Below are 24,102 nucleotides of genomic sequence, written 5' to 3'. Positions count from 1 at the left end.
GGACACCAGGCTGTAAATATATAAAAATACGTTCCTTTATGTAAAAATATATATATATATATCAGTTCAGACTTATCACAAGACCAAGTATAACGTTGTTTTCAGATTAGGCCACAGATTGTATATAGGCAAGATTTTAGTTTCAAGTTCAAATGTGGATTTCCTTATAAAATCACTTCTCTACTGTCTTTCAATGTTAGTTGCTTCCAAAGCACTTCTTTGCACCAGTTCGGGGGACCTTAGACTCGCCCTGGGCCTCCGGTGCGCTTCGCAGCGCTTCCCCCGCTCTCCTTGAGGAAATTGACCCGGACCCTACCGCGGCTCACGCATCGGGCGTGAGGACGTCTCTGCCACGTACGGCTCTTCCCAGCGGCTCGGGACAGAGCTAGACGCGAGCCAGGTTCGGCAGTGCGGCTTGCGGTGCGGTCAGGTAGGGAGGCGGGGAACTGGGAGGCTGCTTGCGCTAGGCTACACGGACAAAGTACTTACGATGGCCGGAGCAAGCGGAGTGCCGAAGGGGAAATAAAACGTTGCGGGCCCCCAGCCCGGGTCGATCTCCGGAATGGTGCAGTTTCTTCACGGATGGGACGAGTCGTACACGGCAGTGCGACTCGTTCAGGTCAGGGGTGCCTTTGGATCCTTTACGTCAGCGGGTGTGGGCTCCAAAGCAGGCGCGGCCCTCGACCCCCACAGTACGACGGTACTGGGGGTCTCCACAAGGGGGGTGCGCGGCTCGCAGACACTCGGGGATAGCGAAGCGGGGACGGCAGGGCACGGTCGGTGCGGGCTGCGGGTCCCGGCGTGGATCACTATCGCCTCTGGAATTCCGGCGGGAGGGGCGAGAGCGCTTCAGCGCGCTCCTATTGACAGGCGAGGGGCAGAGGAGTAGGCAGCCTAGCCCGGGGGCAGAGAGCGACTCCGATCGGAGCGAGGCTCTCACAGGGTTAAAGGCAGGCAAGCTCCCGAGTGCCACAGCCCTAGGAGGGGGCGAAGAGGGGCGCAGTCTTCCTCCGGCGGGAGGCACACACGGCTCGATGTTGGAGGACGAGCAAAAGCACCAAGAACCCACTAGTCCTGGGGTTCAGATCAGGGGGCAAGCTCAATCAAGCCCTTGGAGAAAAGTTTCAAGCACAAGTCAGCAAAGTCTTTTTAGCAAAGTCTTCTCCTCTCCTTCCTCAGCAAGGCAAGGAGCAGGCCAGTCCTTCCAGCGTCTTCTTCTCCTTCTATTCGGGCAGAGGTTCTTTGTGGGAAACAGGATTCTGATTTACAAGGAGCAGGGCTCCTACTTTTATTCTGTATTTCCTTTGTTCTTACAGGCCAGGGGGGCCTTTGCATAACTGCTTTCAGTCTCTGAGCACTTGTTGGGTGTACTTCTGGCTTCTGCTTTCAGTGTGAGGGCAGGCACATCAGACGCTCCACAGGGAGGTGGAGCCAGCACTGTGTGGACAGGGGCAGCCAGGAGTACCTTGATGACAGTGCTTCGCCCTTCCTGGGCCAGGTGCCGGCTGAGTCATCAGCCGCTCCCCAGGGGGGCGGAGCCAGCATTGTGGTGGCAGAGCACAGCCTGATTAATAGTCCAGGGGCACTCCTACCTCCCACTAAGGTGTAATCCTTGCATTCACCACCTGTCATCCAGTGCCAGGTCTAACAAGTACGCATCAGGGTTGAGTCTCTCTAACAGAAAGACCTCACATGCGGCAAAGACGCCTTGGCCGTTTTTGTAGCCCATGGCTAATCTTTTGAACTGTCTTTGCGTGTCGCCTGATGTAAAGGCTGTCCATTGACTACTAATCGAGAACAAATTATGGCAAAAAAAAACCATTGGATATGTCAAGTGTGGTTTTAAACCTTTTTCTCGCAAGACTATCGACCAGGGCAGAACTGTGGGTATTCTGTACAGCACAAGTCCGACAATGAGAGTTCAAATGCCGGTAATCCAAAACTAGGCAGTACGACCCATCAGGCTTGGTCACAGTGAATTAAGGATTATTCATGGGAGACAATCATGTTTCAATTATACCTTGATATTCCAATTATTCAAGGATTTCTGCAACAGGAGCTTTCGCTTCCCGCCGCATGGGATATTGGGGTTGTGGCTGTGGCATAGACCGCAATGGTATCTCGTGGTGGGGCGAAAGTTTATCCCACCCCACTTGAGTACGGTACAAAGCCGGCACAAGCGCCAGAGCCCACTCTTCTGCAAAGTTTTGCGTCTGCTCCCTGGGCACTCTGTGGGCAAAACCAGAGAGGATTACCTCCGCCCCTCTCGGAGCGGTCAAAACGAAATGTGGGGGCCAGTCTGCTTCCGCTAACAAAATATCATAAGTGGAAGTCAGATTTCCCCAAAAATCCCTTTAATTTTACGTTGTATGTCATTCTCAATTAAAAGGACTATTTCAAATAGTCTGTCAGGGGGAGCCACTCTAGTGTCAGCTGTCTCCACGGGGATGAAAGTTTCAGTTGCTGTCGCCTTCAGATACGTACGCAGTCCTTGTGGGGCACCCCGACCTCTGCTGCGTTCTCCGCCACCGTTTTTTGAGACAGATGTTTCCTGTGAAGAATGAAGAGAACGTTGATCAGGAACCTGAAATCTTGTAGGAGACCTAATGCTCGCGCAGTCGCGCAAATCATATGTGCGCTCAGTAGACACTGATATCGGCAATGCAGGACGCGACCCTTGTTTCTGTTGCTGTTTCCACTGTTGGTCTTTCAATTTTGTTTAGGAAAAACAGGACGGTCGTCTTTATTAGACTAAGCCGTCTGAGTTTGCGGTTGCGCTGCTGTTTTAGCAAAAGGCTTAACACCCAAACTATTGCGGCCAATGGTCTTATAAGCCTCCGCAATAATTTTCGGTAACTGCCGGGGCTTATCGGCATCGGGGACCTCGCGCAAAGCATTAGACACTTGAAAGTTTACCACATCTCCGTTGACGTTAGCAAGGGTGAGATCGGAAACTACGTCAAACACTCCGACAAGTCTCATTCCCAACTCAACAGCAGCCTCCGGACCGTGTTGATCCTGAACACACTTGATCACGGAGAGCAGAACAGTCATAGACGGTGTGCCAAAGCACTTCACGAAGACTGCTGCAAATATTTTACCCCAGCTCTCACAATCTGTTACCTCTGGAACTAAGTCTTTCTGCAAACTAATGGTTAGAATCATGTGTTTGATCACAGGAGTCTATTTGGAAATATTGCTTCCATTTGGTCAAATTTTTCGGCAAGCGAAAAAAGGCATCTCGTCCTTATCTTGGGGGTGCTTGCCCATAACCGAATTAACCATGACGGGACTCATTTTAATCCCGGCCAGTCTAACTGGTTGCCCTGCAGCACCAGGTACCCCCACCTGGATGTTGCATAAAACGTATTGCACTAAAGCCCTAAGCACCCCAACAACAGAGGCATAAAGGACTTTTAAGCCCGTAATGGGGACTGTAAGGTAATGTGGATGCGGTGTAAATCCGTCTAGAACAGGCCATGTGGCCCCAGGAATTGACAAGGGACCCAACCAAACCGCACCCACGATGTGGGGAAGGGCCCCATTAAACTAAACTTGATGCTGCCAAGCTGAAATTGGAATCTCCTGTGTCCTATATGATGTATACACATTAGGCACGGCAGTGGGAGTGTAAACATGAAACGTACCACTGTCAGCATTCACTGCTGGAAAGGTAACTCATGATTAGAAAAGCTCAAAAGGGTATGCTGCTTCAGCACTCACCACAGATGTACCGCCATGCCTTCATTAGGCACCTCGAAGGCCTGCAAATGATGGCGAATGGGCACCCGACTATGCAGGGCGATATCAACATCACCCATGAGGACACAGTAGAGTAGAAACAATCTATATTAGATGTAGCACAAACGGGTAGCAATTCAAATAACAAACCTTTTTAAAATCTCAAGCTTGAGTGAACCTATAATTTATCCATATAGGTAGTTTAATCCGTCACAACTGTCAACCAGAAATAGGCGTAAGGGTGTTGTGGACTGATTTAAGCACTACACGAGTGTCTCGAATAGAAGACCAAACGTTAGGTGCGCCATGTTGCAGGGATTCTGCTTATGCACAGAACTATGCGCAGGAAACCAGGACCTCAATGAATTGTGGTGGACCAGAAACTCACCTCAGAACCCAGAACCCCTGTCCGACAAGCACCAGTGTCATTAGCTCTCCGTCATAGAGCGAAGCTACCAATGATTAGACAATCCAGAACATGCGACTTAGGGTACTCTCAGGAATGGTGGGAACCAAGAAAACTTTTTTGTTTTTATACTCATACCAGTCCACAATGTGAGTAATTAGAGACACGGAAAAGTTTAAAATGTTTATTTTGACTACGTGCTCTAAGATGCAGTATTTTAGCTAACATAAGCAGGCATATGATTAGAAATAATACAATCAGCATTATTAAAATTCCATAAAACACAAAGGGAGAGAGATATAACCAAAGCGTGGAAAGATCCCAGAGCTCCCTCGGTTTTGGTGTGGAAGAAGGGGCTTGACTTTTGTATGGTGCCCACGAAAGCATTACAAGATATGGAAGCGATGGGCAGACTATCGGGGCCTGTGGCTGGAGACTCCAGTGGAACGGGAGGTTGATCGGGAAGCGGTATAAAGCGGCCAAAATGGAAGGTGTGTACACATTATTAGAACACAGATTGGTTCGTAAGAAATCTGAGACGATGTCGTGCGACCTGGATGGGTGGGATTCGGGTGGGGGGAGTTGGGGGGGTAGGGAGGGTGGAGGGTTGGGAGAGGGTGTGTGAAATTGTTAAGTTTGATGCAACTTTTGAACCCTAAAACATTGCATGGATTGCCAATTCTTTGATGCTGTGTATTTGATTGGCAGTTAACTCCGGAGTGCGGGGTGCTGCGCTATGTGTGCGATCTGTCAATAAAAATGTGTTTAAAAAAAAAACACAAAGGGAGTAATCATGTTACCATGATAGTGGAAACAGGTCCTATAGTGCCTTGTATACCACCCTCCCCTGCTAGGAACTAGGTTTTATAATAATAGAAGGTCTCTTAGACTTGAATGGGGAACCCCATACCTCCAAGATCAGCAGAGGTGTATCACATCTCAGGATCAGCAAAAGCTCTCTGTCTCTGGAAAGGATGTTCTTTTAAGTGCCTGGATCAGTGCAATATGAATATGCTACTTACCAGTATGCATCTGTTCTTGGCATGTAGGGCTGCTAACATTCATATCTTTTGCATAGATCGCCGCCTAGTGTTGGGTCCGGATGATTGCACATTGTTGTCCTGGAAGAGTCTTCGAAGTATCACGAGATAGGTGGCTCCTCCCCTGGACTACAGTGCGCATGGGCATCGACTCCATCCCCAGATTGTTTTTAGCCATTGTGGCAGAGATGGAGTGAAATAGTGTAAAGGATGTCCATGCTAATGATTGAATGCAAGAGAGTATCTGCAGCCGCTACGGGCACCGGGGAGGAGGGTGGGCGATATGAATGTTAGCAGCCCTACATGCCAAGAACAGATGCATACTGGTAAGTAGCATATTCAGTTCGAGGCATGTGGGCTGCTAAATTCATATCTTTTGCATAGAATACATAGCAGTCCCCTCCATTAACGGCGGTTGCCCGTGCCAGCTGCAGAAGTCTGAAAAAGTGTCTTGAGAACAGCCTGTCCTACAGCTGCTTGCTGCTTGGAATGCACATCGACACAGTAATGTTTGGTAAATGTGTGCGGTGTAGCCCACGTGGCTGCTCTACAAATGTCTTCCAAAGGAATGTTCCCCAGGAAGGCCATGGAGGCCCCCAACTTGCGTGTGGAGTGCGCCCTTGGGGGTATTGTTAAAGTACGTTTAGCTTTTTGATAACAGATTTGAATGCACTTAACAATCCATCTGGCTATTCCTGCTTTGGAAATAGGGTTGCCTTTGTGCTGTGCTGAGAAGGCAACAAAACGCTGTTGTGTTTTCCTAAAGTGTTGTGTTCTGTCAATGTAGTACAGCAACGCCCTCCTAACGTCCAATGTATGGAGCATTCTTTCCGCCACTGTTTGTGGGTTTTGAAAGAATGCGGGCAGGTCAATAGTTTGGTTGATATGAAACTGTGACACCACTTTCTGAAGGAATTTGGGGTTAGTGCGTAGCACTACCCTGTTTGAATGAATTTGTATGAATGGCTCCTGGATCGTGAGCGCTTGCAGCTCACTAACACGCCTGAGCGATGTAATAGCGATGAGAAAAGCCACTTTCCATGTCAGGAACTGAATTTCGCAGGAGTGCAGTGGCTCAAAAGGTGGGCCCATCAGCCTAGTGAGGACCACATTAAGGTTCCACACTGGAGCTGGTGGTGTTCTCGGAGGAATGACTCGTTTCAGTCCCTCCAGGAAGGCTTTAATGGCAGGAACTCTGAAAACAGAGAGATGCTGCCTGTTCTGGAGATAAGCTGCTATGGCGGATAAGTGTATCCGAATGGAAGCGTATGCTAGATTGCATTTATAAAGATGTAACAAATAGCAGATGATGTTAGGAATGGATGCATCCAGCGGGTTGATATTGTGTTCTGTACAGTAAATGACAAACCGCTTCCATTTTGCTGCATAGCAAGCTCTTGCCTCCCTGATGATGTCCATGCATTCAGGATGCAGGTTGAGGTAGCCAAACTCTAGGACCTCAGGAGCCAGATCGCCAGGTTGAGCTGTTGCGGATCTGGATGCTGAATGTCGCCATGGCTCTGCGTCAAGAGGCTTGGAGAGAGATGCAGCCTTTGATGCGGTACCACGGAAAGTTCTAGAAATGTGGTGTACCATGGTTGGCGTGCCCACGTTGGAGCAACTAGGATGAGCGTCATCGAGTGTTGCTTTAGCTTTCTTGCCACCAGCGGAATGAGAGGCGCTGGGGGAAAGCGTACGCAAATCTGCCTGACCAGTTCATCCATATCGCATTCCCTTGCGATTCTGGGTGAGGGAACCTGGCGGCAAAGCTTCGGCATTTTGCGTTTTCCCTTGTGGCAAACAGGTCTATCTCTGGATGACCCCATTGCTGGAAGTACGGGTGGAGTACTGATGGATGTAACTCCCACTCATGCATTTGATGGCTGTATCTGCTGAGCAGATCCGCCATCTGATTGTCCTTGCCCGGGAGGTGTTCTGCCATGAGGAAAATGTTCCTCTGAATGGCCCACTTCCACATGCTCTTAGCCAGATGAGACAGCTGTGGCGAGTGAGTACCTCCCTGCTTCTGGATGTAGTACATGGCTGTCATGTTGTCCGTCCGGATCAACACGACTTTGTTGCACAGATGTACTTTGAAGGACTTGAGCGCCATGAAGATTGCCATCAATTCCAGGTAGTTGATGTGCAACTTCCGTTGCTGAGTTGTCCACAGTCCCTGCACCGTGTAGTGGAGCACATGAGCTCCCCACCCTTGGAGAGATGCGTCCGTTGTTAGGATAATCTGTGGCACAGGCTCCTGGAACGGTCGTCCCTTGCAAAGGTTGTGTGGATTCCACCAATGCAGAGAGCTGTATGCCCGACCGGTCACCAACACTAGGTCTGTTAGATGTCCCCGAGCTTGTGTCCACTGATTTGCTAAGCATTCTTGGAGCGGACGCATATGCAACCGTGCGTGCGGGACTATGAAGATGCAGGAGGCCATCATGCCTATCAACTGCATGAACACTCTCGCTGGTAGTGAGTGTTGCGGTCTGAACCTCTGGATCAGCGACTGAATGTTGTCGATCCTGACCGGGTTTGGCTGAGCCATAGCAGTCAGGGTATTTATTGTAGCGCCCAGATACTGCCGCACATGAGCTGGTTGAAGGTGCGACTTTGGGTAGTTCAGCGAGAACCCCAGACTGTGAAGGAGGTGAATGGTGTGGGACATGTCTGCGGCGCACTTCCGTTCCGACTTTGCTTGAACGAGCCAGTCGTCTAGGTAAGGGTAGACATGTATGTTCTGTCTCCTGAGGTGCGCCGCAACTGTCGCCAGACACTTTGTAAACACTCTGGGTGCAGTGGTCACTCCAAAGGGTAGGACTTTGAACTGATAATGCCTGTTGAGGATGGTGAACCTGAGGTATTTTCTGTGGGATGGGTGGAGTGGTATGTGAAAATAAGCATCCTTGAGGTCCAAGGTTGCTAGGAAGTCCCCTTGGTTTAGCAGGGGAAGAATCTGTTGCAGTGTTAGCATGTGAAAGTGTTCTGACAGTATATACAGGTTAAGGGGGCGTAGATCCAGAATGGGTCTGAGGGATCCGTCCTTCTTTGGGATAAGGAAGTACAGGGAATAGACCCCTGTGCCTTCCTCCTCCACCGGCACGAGCTCGATTGCGCCTTTTTGCAGCATTACCACTACTTCCTGCTGCAATAAGTGCAAGTGCTCTGCCGACATAGGACGTTGTCTTGGGGGAATGTTGGGTGGAGTGGAGGTCAACTCCAAACAATAACCGTACTGGATAAGCTGTCTTACCCACCTGTCTTTGGTGATGGATGTCCAGACTGGCAGGAACTGCTGGAGTCTCCCCCCGACAGGTGTTGGATGGTCGGGGGCAGTGACAGAGAGTCACTGTTTGTTGGCGGCAGAGGAACGGGAGTTGTTGTTTCCTCTGCCTCTGCCCTTGGCACCATTACCTCTGTAACCTCCTCTGCCCTGTTTGGGGTACGAGGATTGTGCGCCACCTTTCGTAAATTGTGTCTGTTGACCCAAGTGTCCTCTGGTAACAGCGCGTGCACCTGAGCGACGAAAAGTGCTCCCCCTGAACTGTTGAGACTGAAGCGCCCCCATGGACTTAGCTGTCTCATTGTCTTTTTTAATTTTTTCGAGGGTGGTGTCAACATCTGGGCCAAACAGTCTGTCAGGATTAACGGGCTGGTTGAGTATTGTTGTTTGAATGTCAGGCTTAAAGCCGGATATGCGAAGCCATGCCTGTCGCCTTAACATGACGCTAGTGTTAATCACCCTAGCCGCTGTATCAGCCACATCAAGTGCACACTTTATTGCAGCGTTTGAAATGAGCTTTCCCTCCTGTATGAGCATTTCGGCTCCCTCCTTAAACTGATCAGGTAGGTGTTGAAGGAGCTGCTCTAGGGTGTCGTAATGCGCCCTATCATATCGTGACAATAGTGCCTGTGTGTTCGATATACGCCAGATATTGGCAGCCTGCGCAGCCACCCTTTTGCCGATGCCTCAAGCACTTTCGACTCCTTGTCTGGGGGAGGAGCTTCACCCGTTGTCTGGGAGTTCACCCTTTTTCGGGCATTGGCGACCACCAGCGAGTCCAGAGGCAACTGTCCCCGAATATATGCAGGGTCCCCAGGTGCCGGTCTGTATTTCTTTTCGATACGTGGGTTCACCACTCTCGCCCTGGTAGGTTCCTTAAAGATCTCTGGGGCATGCTTAAGGACACCTTTCAGCATAGGAAGTGTCTTAACTGTTCTGTCTGAGACAGAGAAAGTGTCAAACAAAAATCTTCTTCCACCGGGTCAGCATGCATGTCCACATCATGATTCGCAGCTGCCCGCTCTATCAAGGCATTAAAAGCCGCTGAATCCTCAGTTGGGGATGTAAGTGCCCCAAAACCTTGTGGGTCCTGTACCACCTGATGGCCTCCCTGGTCACCAGTGTCGTCATATGAGTCCTGTTGTACATCAGGGTCATTGTCAGCTGGGAAATTGTACTGTTCATCCTGGTCATCGTCCTCTCCCCCTGACTGGTTGGGTGAAGGTGATGGACTCCTCCTTGGTGGAGGCTGAATAGGTTCAACAAGGGCAGGAATGTCCTGTGCCGGCCTTTTCTTTTTCAGTGGAATGACATAGGATTCCAATGGTTGGGAAGTGATCTTTCGTTTATAGAGGGTCAATTTCCCGGTGTCGGCATCGATGTAATGCTCAGAGTGTTCTTCTGAGGCTTGATGCCGAGGCAATCGGCCACTTTGTGTCGAAGGTTCTGACGTTTCAGTGATCTTCGGCACCGATTTGGGTGCAAATGCCTTCGGTGCCACCTTCGGCGGCAGAGTGTAGAGAAGCTTGTTTGAAGGCTTTGCAGGTGCGTCCACCGGTTTCGGATCCGATGGCGTGTGAGTTGGTGACGTTGAAGCCTTCTCCCGAATACGTTTGAGGGAGTCAGTGACCTGCTTTGTGAATGAAGCAGAGGGTTTGGTAACCGATGGCCCATGTCTGCCACTATTGGAGGACCTCGGTGGCGACGAGTTGGCCTCCGACGAATCTTCGGCTGCAACGGTCCGTGCCCCCGTTGTAGGCGTAGGCGCCAATGCCGTTGCTTTAGATTTGGTGTCTTTGTGCCGATGCGCAGTGCCTCCGGACTTCGGGTGGTGGTCCTGTGCTGACTTTGCTTTGACAGCTTTAGTGGACTTTGCCGGCGTAACCGTGCTCGACACGTGCTGGACGACCTTCTTCGAGGACGGGTCCATGGCCACCTTCTGCCGCGCTGTCGACTCGACAGCTTTCTTCGACTTCGGAGGGCCGGAGGGCGACGGAGTCGAGGAGGGAGCAGGCTTTGTTATGTTTGATGGTACGTCGGCCATTTTAGGTGTTGTCGAATCCGAAGGTTTCGGTTTAGTTTTCGATGGGACGTCGGCCATCTTTGATGCCGTCGATTCCGAAGGTTTTGGTTTCGGTTTCGATACGCGCAATGGCGTCTCCGCTGGTGTGTCCGCGGCCGGGCGAGAAGGCGGGGCCAGGGACAGCGGGTCAGGGTCGTGGGTAAGGCCGAGTGGCGATCCCGTGACCTGCGGCTGAATCATGTAACTTTCGGGGCATAGCTCTTCCTCCGAGCTATCTTCCGCGGCCCCATAAACTTCTTCGTCGTCCCCTACCTCCTCGACGTATTCAAGGTCTTGGCTCTGTCCTTCGATGTGTTCTCCGGGATCGGCCTCGACCTCCGTCGACGGTGGTGAAATCTGAAGATGATTGCTTCGGCCTTCTTCTGTGGGGTCGTCGAATATGTCGTCGGGTGCCGGAGCCGCTCGCCGGGCCTCGAGGCGCGCCGAAGCTTGAGCGTTTTCTTTGACCTGAACTTTGAGCAGGCCATGCAGCTGTCCTCGTTGTGGTCTGGCGAGAGGCATTTGTTACAGACTGGATGCACGTCGATATGTGGGTACTTGGACCCACAGACGGGGCAGAACTTGAACGGACTCCGTTCCATAGTAAGATCGTCGGTGTCTTGCTGCGACGAGAGGGCCTCGATGACCGAAGAGTTAGTCGACTCCGCAGAATTCCGACCCGAAGAGTCGGATGAAGCTCGAGACCGCACGCGAACAATACCGACGCAGGTACGAAGGCCTTTTGGCCTTAAAGAAGTAAGTTTTTTCGATTCTGACAAGGAGACGTCGAAACCACATCCGAACCCAATGGCGGAAAAAAACAATCTGGGGATGGAGTCGATGCCCATGCGCACTGTAGTCCAGGGGAGGAGCCACCTATCTCGTGATACTTCGAAGACTCTTCCAGGACAACAATGTGCAATCATCCGGACCCAACACTAGGCGGCGATCTATGCAAAATATATGAATTCAGCAGCCCACACGCCTCGCACTTAAAGGCACTAGAATTTCAGTTGGTTGCAGCTGTGTGCGTGTTATGTCTAGAGCGGGGATCGATCAACCTTAATCACAACATACATTGTTACTTAACCTCGAAGCTTTCTGCACACAGTGTACAGACTAAGGTCACGGTGTAAGTCTAGGGATGTGAATAAACAACCATTCTCATGTGAAGAAATTCAAGCATTTTAACTTACAAAAACAGTTACATGAAGTGTTGTGTGCAATAATAATAAGCTTATGCTAACATAGCAATGTGTGTAAGCAGGTCCCACTGCAGTTTCACTCTGCGTCGAAGAATCCAAGCAGTAATATCTGGATACTCTTCCAAGTGGCTGCTCTGTAGATGTCCCGGATAGGCACCCGAGCAAATAGGTCTGTAGAGGAAGAGACTGCCCTCGTGGAGTGTGCACAGACTTTACCCTGTATGGGTTTCCCAGCTAATTGATGACAATACTGGATAGAGATGGCGATCCAACATGCAATTCCTTGTTTAGAAAGGGGGAAACCCTTACGAGGAGCACAATAAACCACAAGAGTTGAGGTGACTTCCTAAAGTGTTTAGTCCTTTGGAGATAGAATTTTAAGCAACGCTGAATGTCTAATGAGTGAAGTGACCTCTCTGCCGGAGTTGCAGGTCTAGCGAAAAAAGTCTCAAGAACCACAGGTTGGTTTAAGTGAAAATCCGAGGGCACCTTGGGGATGAACTTCGGGTTTTCGCAGAGCACTACTGTGTCATTTTTGAACTGCAGAACAGGTTCCTGGATAGTGAAAGCTTGTAATTCGCTAACCCTTAGAGCCGAAGTAAGAGTCAGCAGAAGAACCACCTTCCACGACAGGAATTTCCAGTCTGTCCTATGGATTGGCTCAAAGGGATGCTTTAGGAGGTGAACCAAGACCACGTTAAGGTGCCACAGTGGTGGCGGAGGCTTAATCGGAGGGAAGACTCGAAAAATCCCCTTAATGAATTGTTTAATTATTCTTGCAGACCAAAGAGAAGAGAAGAGATCGAAGTTGTTCTCATGTAGCGAGAGATGGCCACAAGGTGAACCTTAATAGACACATGAGCCAGGCCCGCAGGATGTGAGGCAGGATTTCATGTGCCGAAGAAGAGAATGGATGCACTCTAGATTCTTGGTACCGGTGACAAAATCTTTTCAACTTCATGCGGTATGTCTTGTTTGTACTCTGAGCATGAGCTTGGGAAAGGGTTTCTCTACATTCTGCAGACAGCTTTAGGTTGAGAAACTATGTGCTCAGGAGCCATGCTGATAATTGCAGGGATTTGGGATCCAGATGCAGTATCTGGCCCTGGGACATAGTCACTAATTTCTTAAAAGGATCCAAAGGAATCACAGATGCGGTACTGACAGAAGAAGAAGCTCCGTGTACCAGAACTGGTGAGGCCAGGAGGGCGCTATGAGAATCATTTTGCAGGGTTCCGTCTTTAATTTCCTGAGAAGCCTGGGGAGAAAAGGAACGGGGGAAAAGCGTAGACAAAGAGGCCTGACCATGCCATCGAAAATGCACTCCCCTAGGATCCCAGATGGTGATACCCGCTTGCGAAGTACCAGCATTTCTTGTTGTACGGTGTCGCAAACAGATCTATGGACGGTTTGCCCCACAGTCGAAAGACGTCATCCAGTGTTCTCTGGTCTAGCTCCCACTTGTGGAAGACTGACAGCCTGCTTAGCGTATCTGCCCTCTCGTTGAGATTCCATGTTAGATGCTCTGCTTTCAGAGAGTCCCCATGAAGGATCGCCCATTCCCAGATACACTGACCTTCCACAGACAATAGACGAGATCTTGTGCCGCCCTGTTTGTTGACATAATGCATGGCTGTGTTATTGTCTGTTTTTATCAGAACTGATGAATTTTTTAATCTCTGGAGTAACGCCTGTAGGGGTAGGCAAATTGCCCTGACTTCTAGCAGATTGATGTGCAAAAGGCGATGATGCTGTTGCCATCGATCACTTATCTGGAGGTCCTGTAAGACCGCTCCCCAACCCTCCACGGATGCATCTGTTGTGATTATTTGAGGAGCCGGGGTGACCAAGAAGGAGACCCCTTGGGAAATTTTCTTCTTGTGAATCCTGCATGAGTTGGCTTCTCTCATTGGTATAGTGACCGTGACTATGTCCTCGAAAGATCCTTGCGCCTGATGCTACTGTAAGTCTAGTTGCTCCTGGAGAGGACGCATTTGTAGCCAGCAATGGGGTATTAGAGGAATGCAGGACGAAATGGATCCCAGAGGGGACTTGTAGAGGCGAACTGAAAGTGACCTTCTTTTTATGAGTAGGCAGGTCATAGACATCAGTTTGGTTTGCCTTTCAAGTGATGGAAATGCCCAGTTCAGGGATGTGTCTAGCATGGCTCCTAGAAAATTGACGTTCTTGGACGGATACAAGTTTGACTTCTCCCTGTTGAGGGTAAGACCTAGACTCCAACAACTTTGTACAGGCTGCACTGAATCCCTGGCTGAGGTGTTGGAGAGGGCTTTTAGCAACCAGACGTCCAGGTAAGGGAACACCTGGCGCCTGAGGAAAGCCGCTATCGGAGCCAGAATTTTTGGAAGATTCTTGGGGCCGATCTGAGGCCGAAGGGGAGGACCTTGAATTGAAAGTGCCTCTTGGCTACTGTAAAGCGAAGTAACTTTCTGTGCGATGGATGAATGGGGACGTGGAAATATGCGTCCTCTAGGTCCAACGTGGCCATGAAATCTCCTGAATTTAGAAGTCGAAGTATGTCCTGTAAGGAGCTCATTCTGAACGACTGCTTTATGAGATACGTATTAAGCTCCCTGAGATCTAGGATTGGGCGCCAACCAGAAAGAACCGAGAGTAGAAACCCTTTCCTCTTTGGGAGAAAGGGACTAGTTCTATTGCCCCTTTTAGCAACATTTGTTGGATTTCTAGGCGCAGGAGATGAAGATGTTTTGTTATGTGGGCGCGAGGAGGGGTGTTAAGAGGAGGATGAACAAACTCCAATGTGTGGCCAAATTGAACAATGCTGAGCACCCAATGGTCTGATGTTATTTGCTGCCAGTTTTGGCAGTATAGAGAAATCCTGCCCCCTACAGGTGTGTGATGAGGGTTAGGAACAGTAGTCAGAGCCTGCAAGCCACTATTGACGTTTCGAAGAATCCTTCCCCTGACGTCCTGCTCTGCCTCAAGGGGCCGATTTCTAATAGGCCACTGACTGACCTTGTCGCTGATTATATTACGGACAGTAAGACTGTGAAGCAGGTGTGTAAGAGGAGTACATATATTGCTGGTACCCTCCTCTATATGAAAGAAGCCCTCTACTTCTCGCTCCTCTAAAGGGAACCTTGCAATATTAAAGCGTCCCCAGCGACTTCGCCGTGTCTGTGTCCTTTTTTATGTCTTGGAGAGCATCATCCACATGTTTTCCAAAGAGCGCCTCTCCATCAAATTGATTTTGTTCTGGACCTCTGGTCTAAAGGAGGTAGATCGAAGCCAACCCTGGTGACATAGGACCGCTGATCCCGCCAAGGAACGAAAGCAGTTGTGGCAATATCCATTGCACAATAAATAATCTCAGAGGAGGCCCTCTCTCCCTCCAGGAGGATCTTTTTAGCTTCTGTTTTACTGTCCTCAGGTAGTTGATCAAGGTAAGGAGAAAGATCACACCAAATCTTGCGGTCGTAGCGGCCCAGAATCGCTAAAGCGTTAACTGCTTTGACTTGGAGGCCTGACATAGAGGAGAATCTCTTGCCCGCATTGTCCAGGCGCCTGCCTTCCTTGTCCGGAGCTGTGGTTAAAGGAGATGCCGGATTTTCAGACTTCCGCTGCGCTGCCTGAGATATGACTGAGTTCCGTTTTGGCTGACTCAATAGGCAAGCCGGGCTATTCTCTGGTGCTTTATATTTCTTCTCCAATCGAGGAAGCACTGGGACGAATGGTTCTTACAGTCTTTTTATAGGGCTCCTTAAAATCATATGGGAAACTGTCTGTGCCAAAGGCATAGGTAGATCAAACCTCTTTCCCGCCCTTTCCAGCGGATTGTGGAAACCACCAATATCCCCCGGAGCAGACTCCACAGGGACTGGTGAAGGAGTAATCTAATCATCCCACCAACCATGCGAGTCTGGAAGATCCGTATCCCCTTGGTCATCATCCGAAGTATCTTGGGGGGAGGCAGCAAGGGTAGTCCAATGGGAACTGAGCCCAGTTACGGAGCTGCCGCTGATGTTGGAAACCTCCGTTTATAGTCTGATAGCATTAAATGCAAGTCCAAAATCAAGGAGGACGGCTTACAGACCATCACCACTTGATATCCTCTATGTTAGTCCTGGGGAGAATCAGAATCCTGTTGCTCTTCATAACCGTCTTCAGAATCTTCCTCCTGGCACTTAACGTGCAGTTCTGAAGGGCTATGGGTATGTCCGAAAGGACCGTCATCATCAGAGTCCTCGTCTTCCAGGAGGTGAGAGGGCAATAGAGGGGTCACCTTGAGTTTTAACTTCGATAACAGTTTTTAGTGCTTTGTCTTTTAAAACTGATAATTGCATTCAACTTCATTCTTCTCCAGCGCCTCTGTTTAGCTGGATTCTTTGAAAGCTTTACTCTTGCACTGTCTCTGTATTTTACCTACTGAGTGCTTCTACTCAGGAATAGTCCCTCACGTTTTCCCGGCTCTACGGTCTGCCACAGGCTTCCCGATTATGCGGAGAGAGCCCATCTTCTCTGTCCACTACCTTCTCGAGCCAGACGCCAGTGGAGGGTGGCGGTCCAGCTTAGTGTGCATTTCCGGTTCAGGGGCATTTAATCAGAAGGGCATTCGAGCGTGCAATGGACGTGCACAGCGGGCGCGCCTAAGGCAAGCCCATCTGCGCCCGTCTGCACAAGGCCGGCGCCAGGCTTGCTGCCCGTTTATCCCCCAGATCTGAGGGGTCTCAAGCCACTACTTACTCTAGATTACAATTGTTAGAACTGTGCACCAATAACCAGCGAGAGAGGAGCAAAAAGAACTGGGAGGTCACTGGTAGGGTTGGTGTGCCCCTCCCCCAGTGTAATGGAAGTCCTGGTAGAAGTAAGGATCTCCAGCTGAACCACCTCAAAAAAACTCAGGAGGTGGAAGACAAGACAGAGATCAGGATAATAGCAGAGAAAAGACCTTATACCTTTCCGGGGGCATTGCTTAATGTCTACTCCATGATTAAGCATAAAACTGAAGTAGCCCTGAACATTCAGTCTAGCAATCTTGACTGTCTACTCTTTACGGAAACATGGGCCAGAGACCATTCAGGGCCAGATCTGGTAGATGCTATCCCCCCCAGGCTATACCATACTTAGACTGCATCGCCCTGATAGAAGAAGAGGCGTGCTAGCTTTGGTAGCCAGAGACTTCTCTGTCTGCACACTCCTTGCTGTTACATCTGCTCCGGGAACCATTTTAGAAGTGGCCTCTTTTAGTATTAAATTGACAGAAAACATCGGTTTCTCTGGAATTCTGGTCTATCGTCTGACTGGTCCGCGAACTAAATTTGTGGAGACATGGTGTAACATTTTTGAGCCGTTCGCCACCACTGCCCACTATACGATCCGAGGAGATTTAAATTTCCAGCTGGAAAATCTCCTAGACATAGATACTATGCATCTTGTTAATCTTATGCCTTCCATGGGGTTTGAGCAGCAGGTTCGCTCCCCAACACATACTGCTGGTCATACACTGGATAGCATTTTTAGTAATCATGATAACCTAGCAATTGAGACTATCCACCCCCTTAGTTGGGTGGATCACTATCTGGTCGAATTCATAATTGCCCCCCCGGTAGCCCATAAAAAATGTGTGGGCTCCTCCGCTAGATACCATTCCTGTAGGAAACTGAAGATCACTGCTGCTAGCTGGGAGGCTGCCCTAGTCAGAGCCCTGCTTAACGAGATTGGTTAAGCAGGGTTGTAGATATAGTTGCCCCCCTCAAGAACTGCATTATCAAAAGGAGTAAACCCTCTGCCCCATGGTTCTCAGAGGAACTTATGGCTATGAGACAGGAATGCCGCAGACAAGAGCGTAAATGGCCTATTAATCCTTGCCCGCAGGAGAAAAATATGTAGCGCTCTATACTGCGGAATTACAAGGAGGCTATCTTCCAAGCTAAATCCCGCTGTCTCTCTGGCTGGATAATGACAGCTAATAATTCATCCATCATGCTGTTCACAGTAATTAAGGAAATCTCTGAACCTCCCCAGCAACTGCCCATGGCTCCCTCCCAAGATTTCTGTGATAGGATAGCTTCCTATTTTCAAGAGAAAGTTCTGCAGATTCATCAGAGGTTAGCTCCCTTCCCTGACAGGCCCTCAGATTGTGAGGAAGTCGGGAATACTGAGGCCCAATTAAGTACGGTGGAGTGCTCTCAGATCACCAGGAAGGATGGCGTGGCTCTCTTTGCTCCTTTCCCAAACCAACTTATTAAAGATCACCTACTCTGCCTAAAATCAGGAGCACCTTCGGATCCTTGTGCACCTACTATTCTTAAAATGGCACCTGATTTGGCTGCCTACTTTTTGAGTAAGGTATACAATGGAATACTAACATTTGGCTGCTATCCAACTATCTGGAAGGAAGCTGTCGTCCTTCCACTCCTGAAAAAACCCAATGCCGGCCCCCTGGAATTAAAGAACTTCCGTCCGATTTCCCTCCGTCCGGCTCCGGCAAAAATTCTAGAAAAATCCATTATTACTCAGCTGGTGAAGTATTTTGAGGCACAAGAAATCTTCGATGGCTCCCAGAATGGATTCCGTGCTGGCCACAGCACAAAATCTGCTCTCTTTGCAGCTTCCAACCACATTCAGATTCAGGTAGATCAGGGGGGATAGGCGTTGTTGATTCTGCTGGACTTATTGGAAGGTTTTGAAACCGTCTCCCCTGATAGAATGGTCCTATACGAGAAGTGGGGGTCGCGAGAAGTGGGGGTCTCGGGAAGAGCTCTACAGCTTCTTCAGTCTTTTCTCATAGACTGAAGGTATACAGTTAGCTGTGTTGGCTTTAAATCCACAGCATTTGCTCTTCCATGTGGGGTTCCTCAGGGCTCTTCGCTCAGCCCCACCCTTTTTAATCTCTATGTCACCCTTCTAGCTGAATTGGTGAGATCTTAGGGATAGTAAGGAGTTGTCATATGCGGATGACACGCAAATTATTGTTTCTATCACCAACAACCTGCAGGTACTTGCCGAAAAATTCAATGCTTGCATGTTGAACATTATTTGCTGGATGAAGAGCAACTTTTTAAAGATCAACACAGATAAGACTGAGGTAATGATTTTCAGACCTCAAATGTCCATCTGGTCTAAGGCATGGTGGCCTACAGAATGTGGACGTCTTCCTGACCCTGTAAAAATGGCCAAAAATGTAGGGGTAATTTTCGACAAGAATCTGTCTTTCCATGCCCATGTCAATCGTACTGTGAGTACATGTTTTTATATTCTGAAAATCCTCAGAAAAACCCTTCCACTTATCCCACCAGAATTGTATTGTTCCACTATTATCGCCCTGATTACCTCCTGGCTAGATTATTGTAATGGCCTCTACCTTAATATTACTGGTGCATCTCTGAACAAACTTCAGCTGGTTCAGAATGCAGCTGCAAGACTGATCTTAAACATCCCTAAATATCAATCTGCTCGAAAAGGTATTCAGTCTTTACATTGGCTCCCGATGAAGGAACGCATCTCATTCAAGACCCTTCCTACAGTTTATAAGGCAGTACATTGCAAGGGCCCTTCCCAACTTAAATCTTTGTTTCATCGATATATTCCCGGGAGGACATTGAGATCATCCACTCGGCTTAAACTCGCAGTACCTAGATTTAGAAGATCTAGATGGGGAGGTCGTGCTTTTTCGGTGGCCGCTGCCAAGCTTTGGAATCTTCTCCCCTCTGCCATCGTCAATGCTAGTTCCCCCTCTATCTTTAGAAAACTCCTTTGTTGTCGACGACGATGTAGATGCCGTCGATACCGTCGAAGTTACCGTCGTCGTCGATGCTGTCATCGTCACTGCCGTCGTCGTCTTTGTTGCCGTCGTCATTGCTTGCCTTGTTGATGTCGCCATCAACAGCTTCGTCGTCACTGCCGTTGTAGATGGAGTTGGAACTGCCTTCATCGACGCCGCCAAAGCTCTCAGCGATGATCCAGTCGTCGGAGTTGATGAAAGTTTAAGAGACTGGTCCTTGTCACTCAGCGTCGACGATGTGGATGACTGTTTCTTCGTCATCTGTGTCGTCCACAGCTTCGTCGACAATGGAGACTTTTTCTCTCATCGCTCCTCAAGAGGAATAGAGGAGGGTTTTTTGAACACCTTTCTTCCCTCCGGAGGGGAAGGAGGAGGAACAGAGCCAGACTTCCTCACACCACTGTCTCCTGTTGTAAGTACCTTCCTCTCCTTTACAACTCGGTGAGTAGATTTAGTTGGACTGCACCCGTCAGACCCATGAGAGGTCTTTTTAAAGGCTTTTTGAGGGCGCTCCTCAGAAGAAGCAGGGTATGATCTTCTTTTCTCAGATCTTCTAAAAAAACGCAGCAGATGAGGCCTCATCACTGTCATCCCTAGAGACTGGATCTCTTCTGGATTTTAGCTTTTGGAGCCAGGAGACGCCCCTCACAGTCCCTCAGGGTTTTCATAGAAAAGGTACAACATACCTTGCTGTCCTTTGCCTTGTGGTCCGGATACAGGCAATATATGCAACCTTTATGAGGGTCATCCACATAAAGCCTCTTTTTAGAGCAAGTGGCACAAGCTCTAAAAAGGCCTTTTTCTCCTTGTCTGTCATGATGTAAAGGGAACAGACCAAAAAAGTAGAGTAATCTGTTGGAAAAAGTGCTGAAGAACTCTCTGAAAAGTAGTAATAAGGAATAACTGAACAGAGCTCAGTGGAGACTCCGTAGCACAATGTGTGGTAGAAAATCTGAAAGTCTTAGGTTCTCTCACGAGGGTTCTAAGGGGTGAGGCTGATCTGATTGGTTGTTGGTTTTACTTGGTCTCTTTCTCAAAAAGACGTGGATACGTTACAAAACTGGAATGGGCCTGGCCTAGTTTGTAATAAATTTGCATTGTTATTTTTGTATACCGGGGACTCCCATCTCGGCGACGGGGAATGATTCAAGCATGTGAATCTATGAAAGTTCCAATACTGGAGTAAGTGGCATTCAGCTAGGCACTGATTACTATTCCTGGGCAAGGGTTGTGATAGAAAATAGCTAAACAGCTCTCACTGAAAAAGGTATGCTCTGTAAGTAATCTTAAGAAACTCAATTTATAGACTTGCTATTTACTGCTTTTACTTACATTTTAGCACCACACTTAGAAGTAGCACTATGCATTGTTTCATTTCATTTCAAATTCTGTGTTGTTGCGTTGACATTTTATGCACTGGATTTGGGTTTTAGGCAAACATTTAGAAACTTTCATCCAGTGATTCTTAATGCTACTTTTAGTGAGCTATTCATTTACTAAAGAGGATCTGGATTTCTGCGGTCTTCCTTAACTCATACAGAGGTACTAATTTGCACAGAAAACATCACCCACATAGTATGGCTTAGTGGATTGTGTACGGGTCGCAGTCCAGCTGAATTTCTAGTTTGTGTTGGCGCATTGAACTAAGTCACACCAGAGGGATACAAATTCCAAACCCTGTGGCTCTTGGGCAGGGGCCCCATATTGTGACAAAAATTTAGGAGGGACAGCTGCGAACTGGGTAGATGGAGAGCAGAACAAGAGAGCAACTAAACTATGGAAGAGATCTTGATTTTCCTAAAGAGAAAAGCAAATAATTGTACTTGTTAGGAAGCTCTCCTTAAAAACATTTTTATTCATTTTGCAATATGTTCTTCATTAGTTAATACACTCTTCATTACCAAAAGGAGAATCGCTCTATTAAATTTAGATTTTTTTTTAAAAACTCACCGACCACTGCGACTCTATACAATGACTTTTCTCCAAAATCTTGGTGTTTCTCACAGAGAACATTTCTACAGCAGGCAGCCAGTCTCTCTTAAGTTCAGGTGAAGTAGACAGTTGCTCTGGTTCAGAGCTCAAACACTGAAGCTCAGAATCTTTACTTAGAACAATCCAGGCAGAAAAGTCATCATTATTACCTTCTGTGTAGTTCAGCAGCTGTGCTCCTGAAGTTCTCGGAGAAACTGCCCCAATTGTAATGCTCTCTGGGGGCTCTCGATGAGCCAAAACACTATCTGTTGAATCCGCCTTAGGCACAATGGCATCGAGGGAGCGAGGCCTAGAGGCTGTGCTGCACGGGGAGAGAGGTTTAGATATTGTACTTTCAAGGGAGCGTGGTCTGCAAGCTCTGCTATTTAGGGAAGTATTTTCCAAATCAACTTTCCCCACAACACTAGTTAGTGGCTTTGGTTTGCTCTTCAGCAAGGCAGTAAAATCCCATTTAGAACCTTCAAGTATATATTTTAGGAAAAGGTTTCTCTCCACATCAAGTTCAACTTTCAGGTGCCTGATGCGAGCAGCTTGTTCTCCATCGACCTCCCATCGAAGCTTCGACAAGACATCTTGCAACTTGCACTGACACTCAGCTGCCCCAGGGTCTCCTTCACTCAACCTACGGACATTGCCAGATTTGCTCGAGTAGCCCCTGTTCAGTAACTCCTCAGCCAGCTGTTTCTGAAGGTCTCGTGCCTGCCTGACTGCAGCATTCCTCTCCTTCTCCAAAAAACTCTGGAGCTCACGTAATTCGGCATCCTTCCAGCGCAGCAGCTGTCGAATTTCCACCTCCCGCTCTCGCACAATAAGATCCTTAAGCTGCTGTGACTCACGAGTCTTCTGCAATTCCCATTTAGACCGTAGATCATCCACCAACTTGCGCTTTTCCTTTTCTGCTGCCTCTTTGATCCCCTTCACTTCTACCGCAAACTTCCTGCGGAACTCCTGCGTTTTCAGTTTTTCATTTTCCAATTCCAATTTCAGCTGATCAACTTCTCGTCTACAATCTTCCAGAAGGATGACATCAGACTTCTTGGGTGAAAAACGAGAATTGTTAGGACTGTCTTTCATCGTGATCAAGTAAAGTCATTTGGGAAAGAATCAGCAGGGAAAAGTGGCAGCATGCAGAAGAAAGCAGGCAGATTCATGCAGAGGAGCAAGTCTAGCAGCATGCATGAGTCCAGCTGTGGGGTCAGGAATGCAAAGACAAGTTAATAAGCAAGCATCAATAAATACAAATTCCCAACAAAATACCCAATTTCATCACAACGAAAACCTAGCACTAAGAATGCACTGTACGTTGTTTATGTTCTAACTGAAATATGAGAACAGTTCAATATTTATTAAAACGAAGTATGAAAAAATTCTGTGTACCCCTTCTCATTCAGATACCATTTTCATAAAGTCCAAAGTGACTAATTAAAGAATAGGTGCAGTAGCATGCTCCCTAGCACAACATCTACATGTTTGCAAAGACTAATAAACAAACCAAGTACACACCGGCCAATTTTTCCTTGAAAACAACCTCTTGCCTATTGGTGATGAGCAAAACATGAGTGGGTTTAGAAAGACTGATAAACAAACAGAGTACACACGAGGCAATTTCCTTAAAACTCAACAAGACCAAGGTTATCTCGCTTTTGGAAGTGTATCCCCAAACAGGGCAAGTCGTTACTTAATATACTGCCAATAGAAGGAGTATCCACCTACAAGTACTTGGGATTCACACTGGATGCAGGGGACTCCTTTGCCCAACAAAAGGAAATCATCAACGATAAGGTCTGTAGGAAAGTACCCCTTTTTTCATGGTTACCCCCCACTTTTTCCTGAGATCTGATGCACTTTTGACTGAATGTGCACTGGTCCCTGTCAATCAGGTTACCAGTGCCTGTGTTCTTTCCCATAACTGTAGCTTTGTTTCCGCAATTGGCCCACATATAAGTTCCTTGTAAAAGGTGGCCCTGGTACCAAAGTCCTTGTGACCAGAGAGGGCCTCTAAGGGCTGCAGCATGTATTGTGCCACCCTCAGGGACCCCTCACCTAACACATATAGACAACCACTGCAGACTTTGTCTTTTGGTGCAGATTAAACTTAAGAAGACGACATGGCACATAAACACTGCCTGTGGCATAGGTACCTCTACCAGGTCACACAGACCTAAGGCAGCGTTCTCTATACCACAGGTGAGTGCACAGGAGCATACGAATATGCCCCTACAGTGTCTAAGTCCATTCTTAGACATTGTAAGTGCTGGGAAGCCATATTGAGCGCATGGGCTGGGAGTTTAATATTACAAACTCCACACCTACATGCTGGCTTTACTAAATGCTAAGAAGTTTGGTATCAAACTTGCAGCATAATAAACTGATACCAGAACAAATAACACTCCTGTACCGGGGCAGGGTCAGGAGGAGAAGGAACTGAGTCAGAAGCCTGGAGTAACGATTTTAAGGAGGGTTTTATTTTTAAGTAAGCCTTTCTTCTCCTGCTAGAGAGTCTTATCCGTGCAAACTCGTCGGGCTCCGTTCTGACGCCCTTGGGAAAAGCAGGGAGTTCCAGGGTGGTGCGGCCACGCAGGGGAGGTCTTGCAGCCAGAATGAT

At 48.3% G+C, this 24,102-nt stretch overlaps 1 protein-coding gene across 7 annotated transcripts in view; it reads right to left on the bottom strand.

Moving 5' to 3' along the window:
• The window catches only part of TSPOAP1 (TSPO associated protein 1), a 3,238,928-nt gene that overhangs the window by 3,083,260 nt on the left and 131,566 nt on the right, over positions 1-24,102 (bottom strand). For all 7 annotated transcript variants that reach the window (XR_013608584.1, XR_013608585.1, XM_078679480.1 and 4 more), the window contains exon 2: positions 21,456-22,684. Coding sequence is in view for 5 of the 7 variants with exons in the window: in XM_078679480.1 (XP_078535606.1) it covers positions 21,456-22,571 (1,116 nt within the window). In the remaining 2 variants the exon portion in view is untranslated. The remainder of the gene's footprint in view (positions 1-21,455; positions 22,685-24,102) is intronic.

This window comes from Lissotriton helveticus, chromosome 3_1, assembly GCF_964261635.1.
Source record: "Lissotriton helveticus chromosome 3_1, aLisHel1.1, whole genome shotgun sequence".
Taxonomy (NCBI): Eukaryota; Metazoa; Chordata; class Amphibia; order Caudata; family Salamandridae; genus Lissotriton; species Lissotriton helveticus.
Note: the sequence above shows the minus strand (reverse complement) of the source record. Positions and strands in the feature narration are given on the sequence as shown.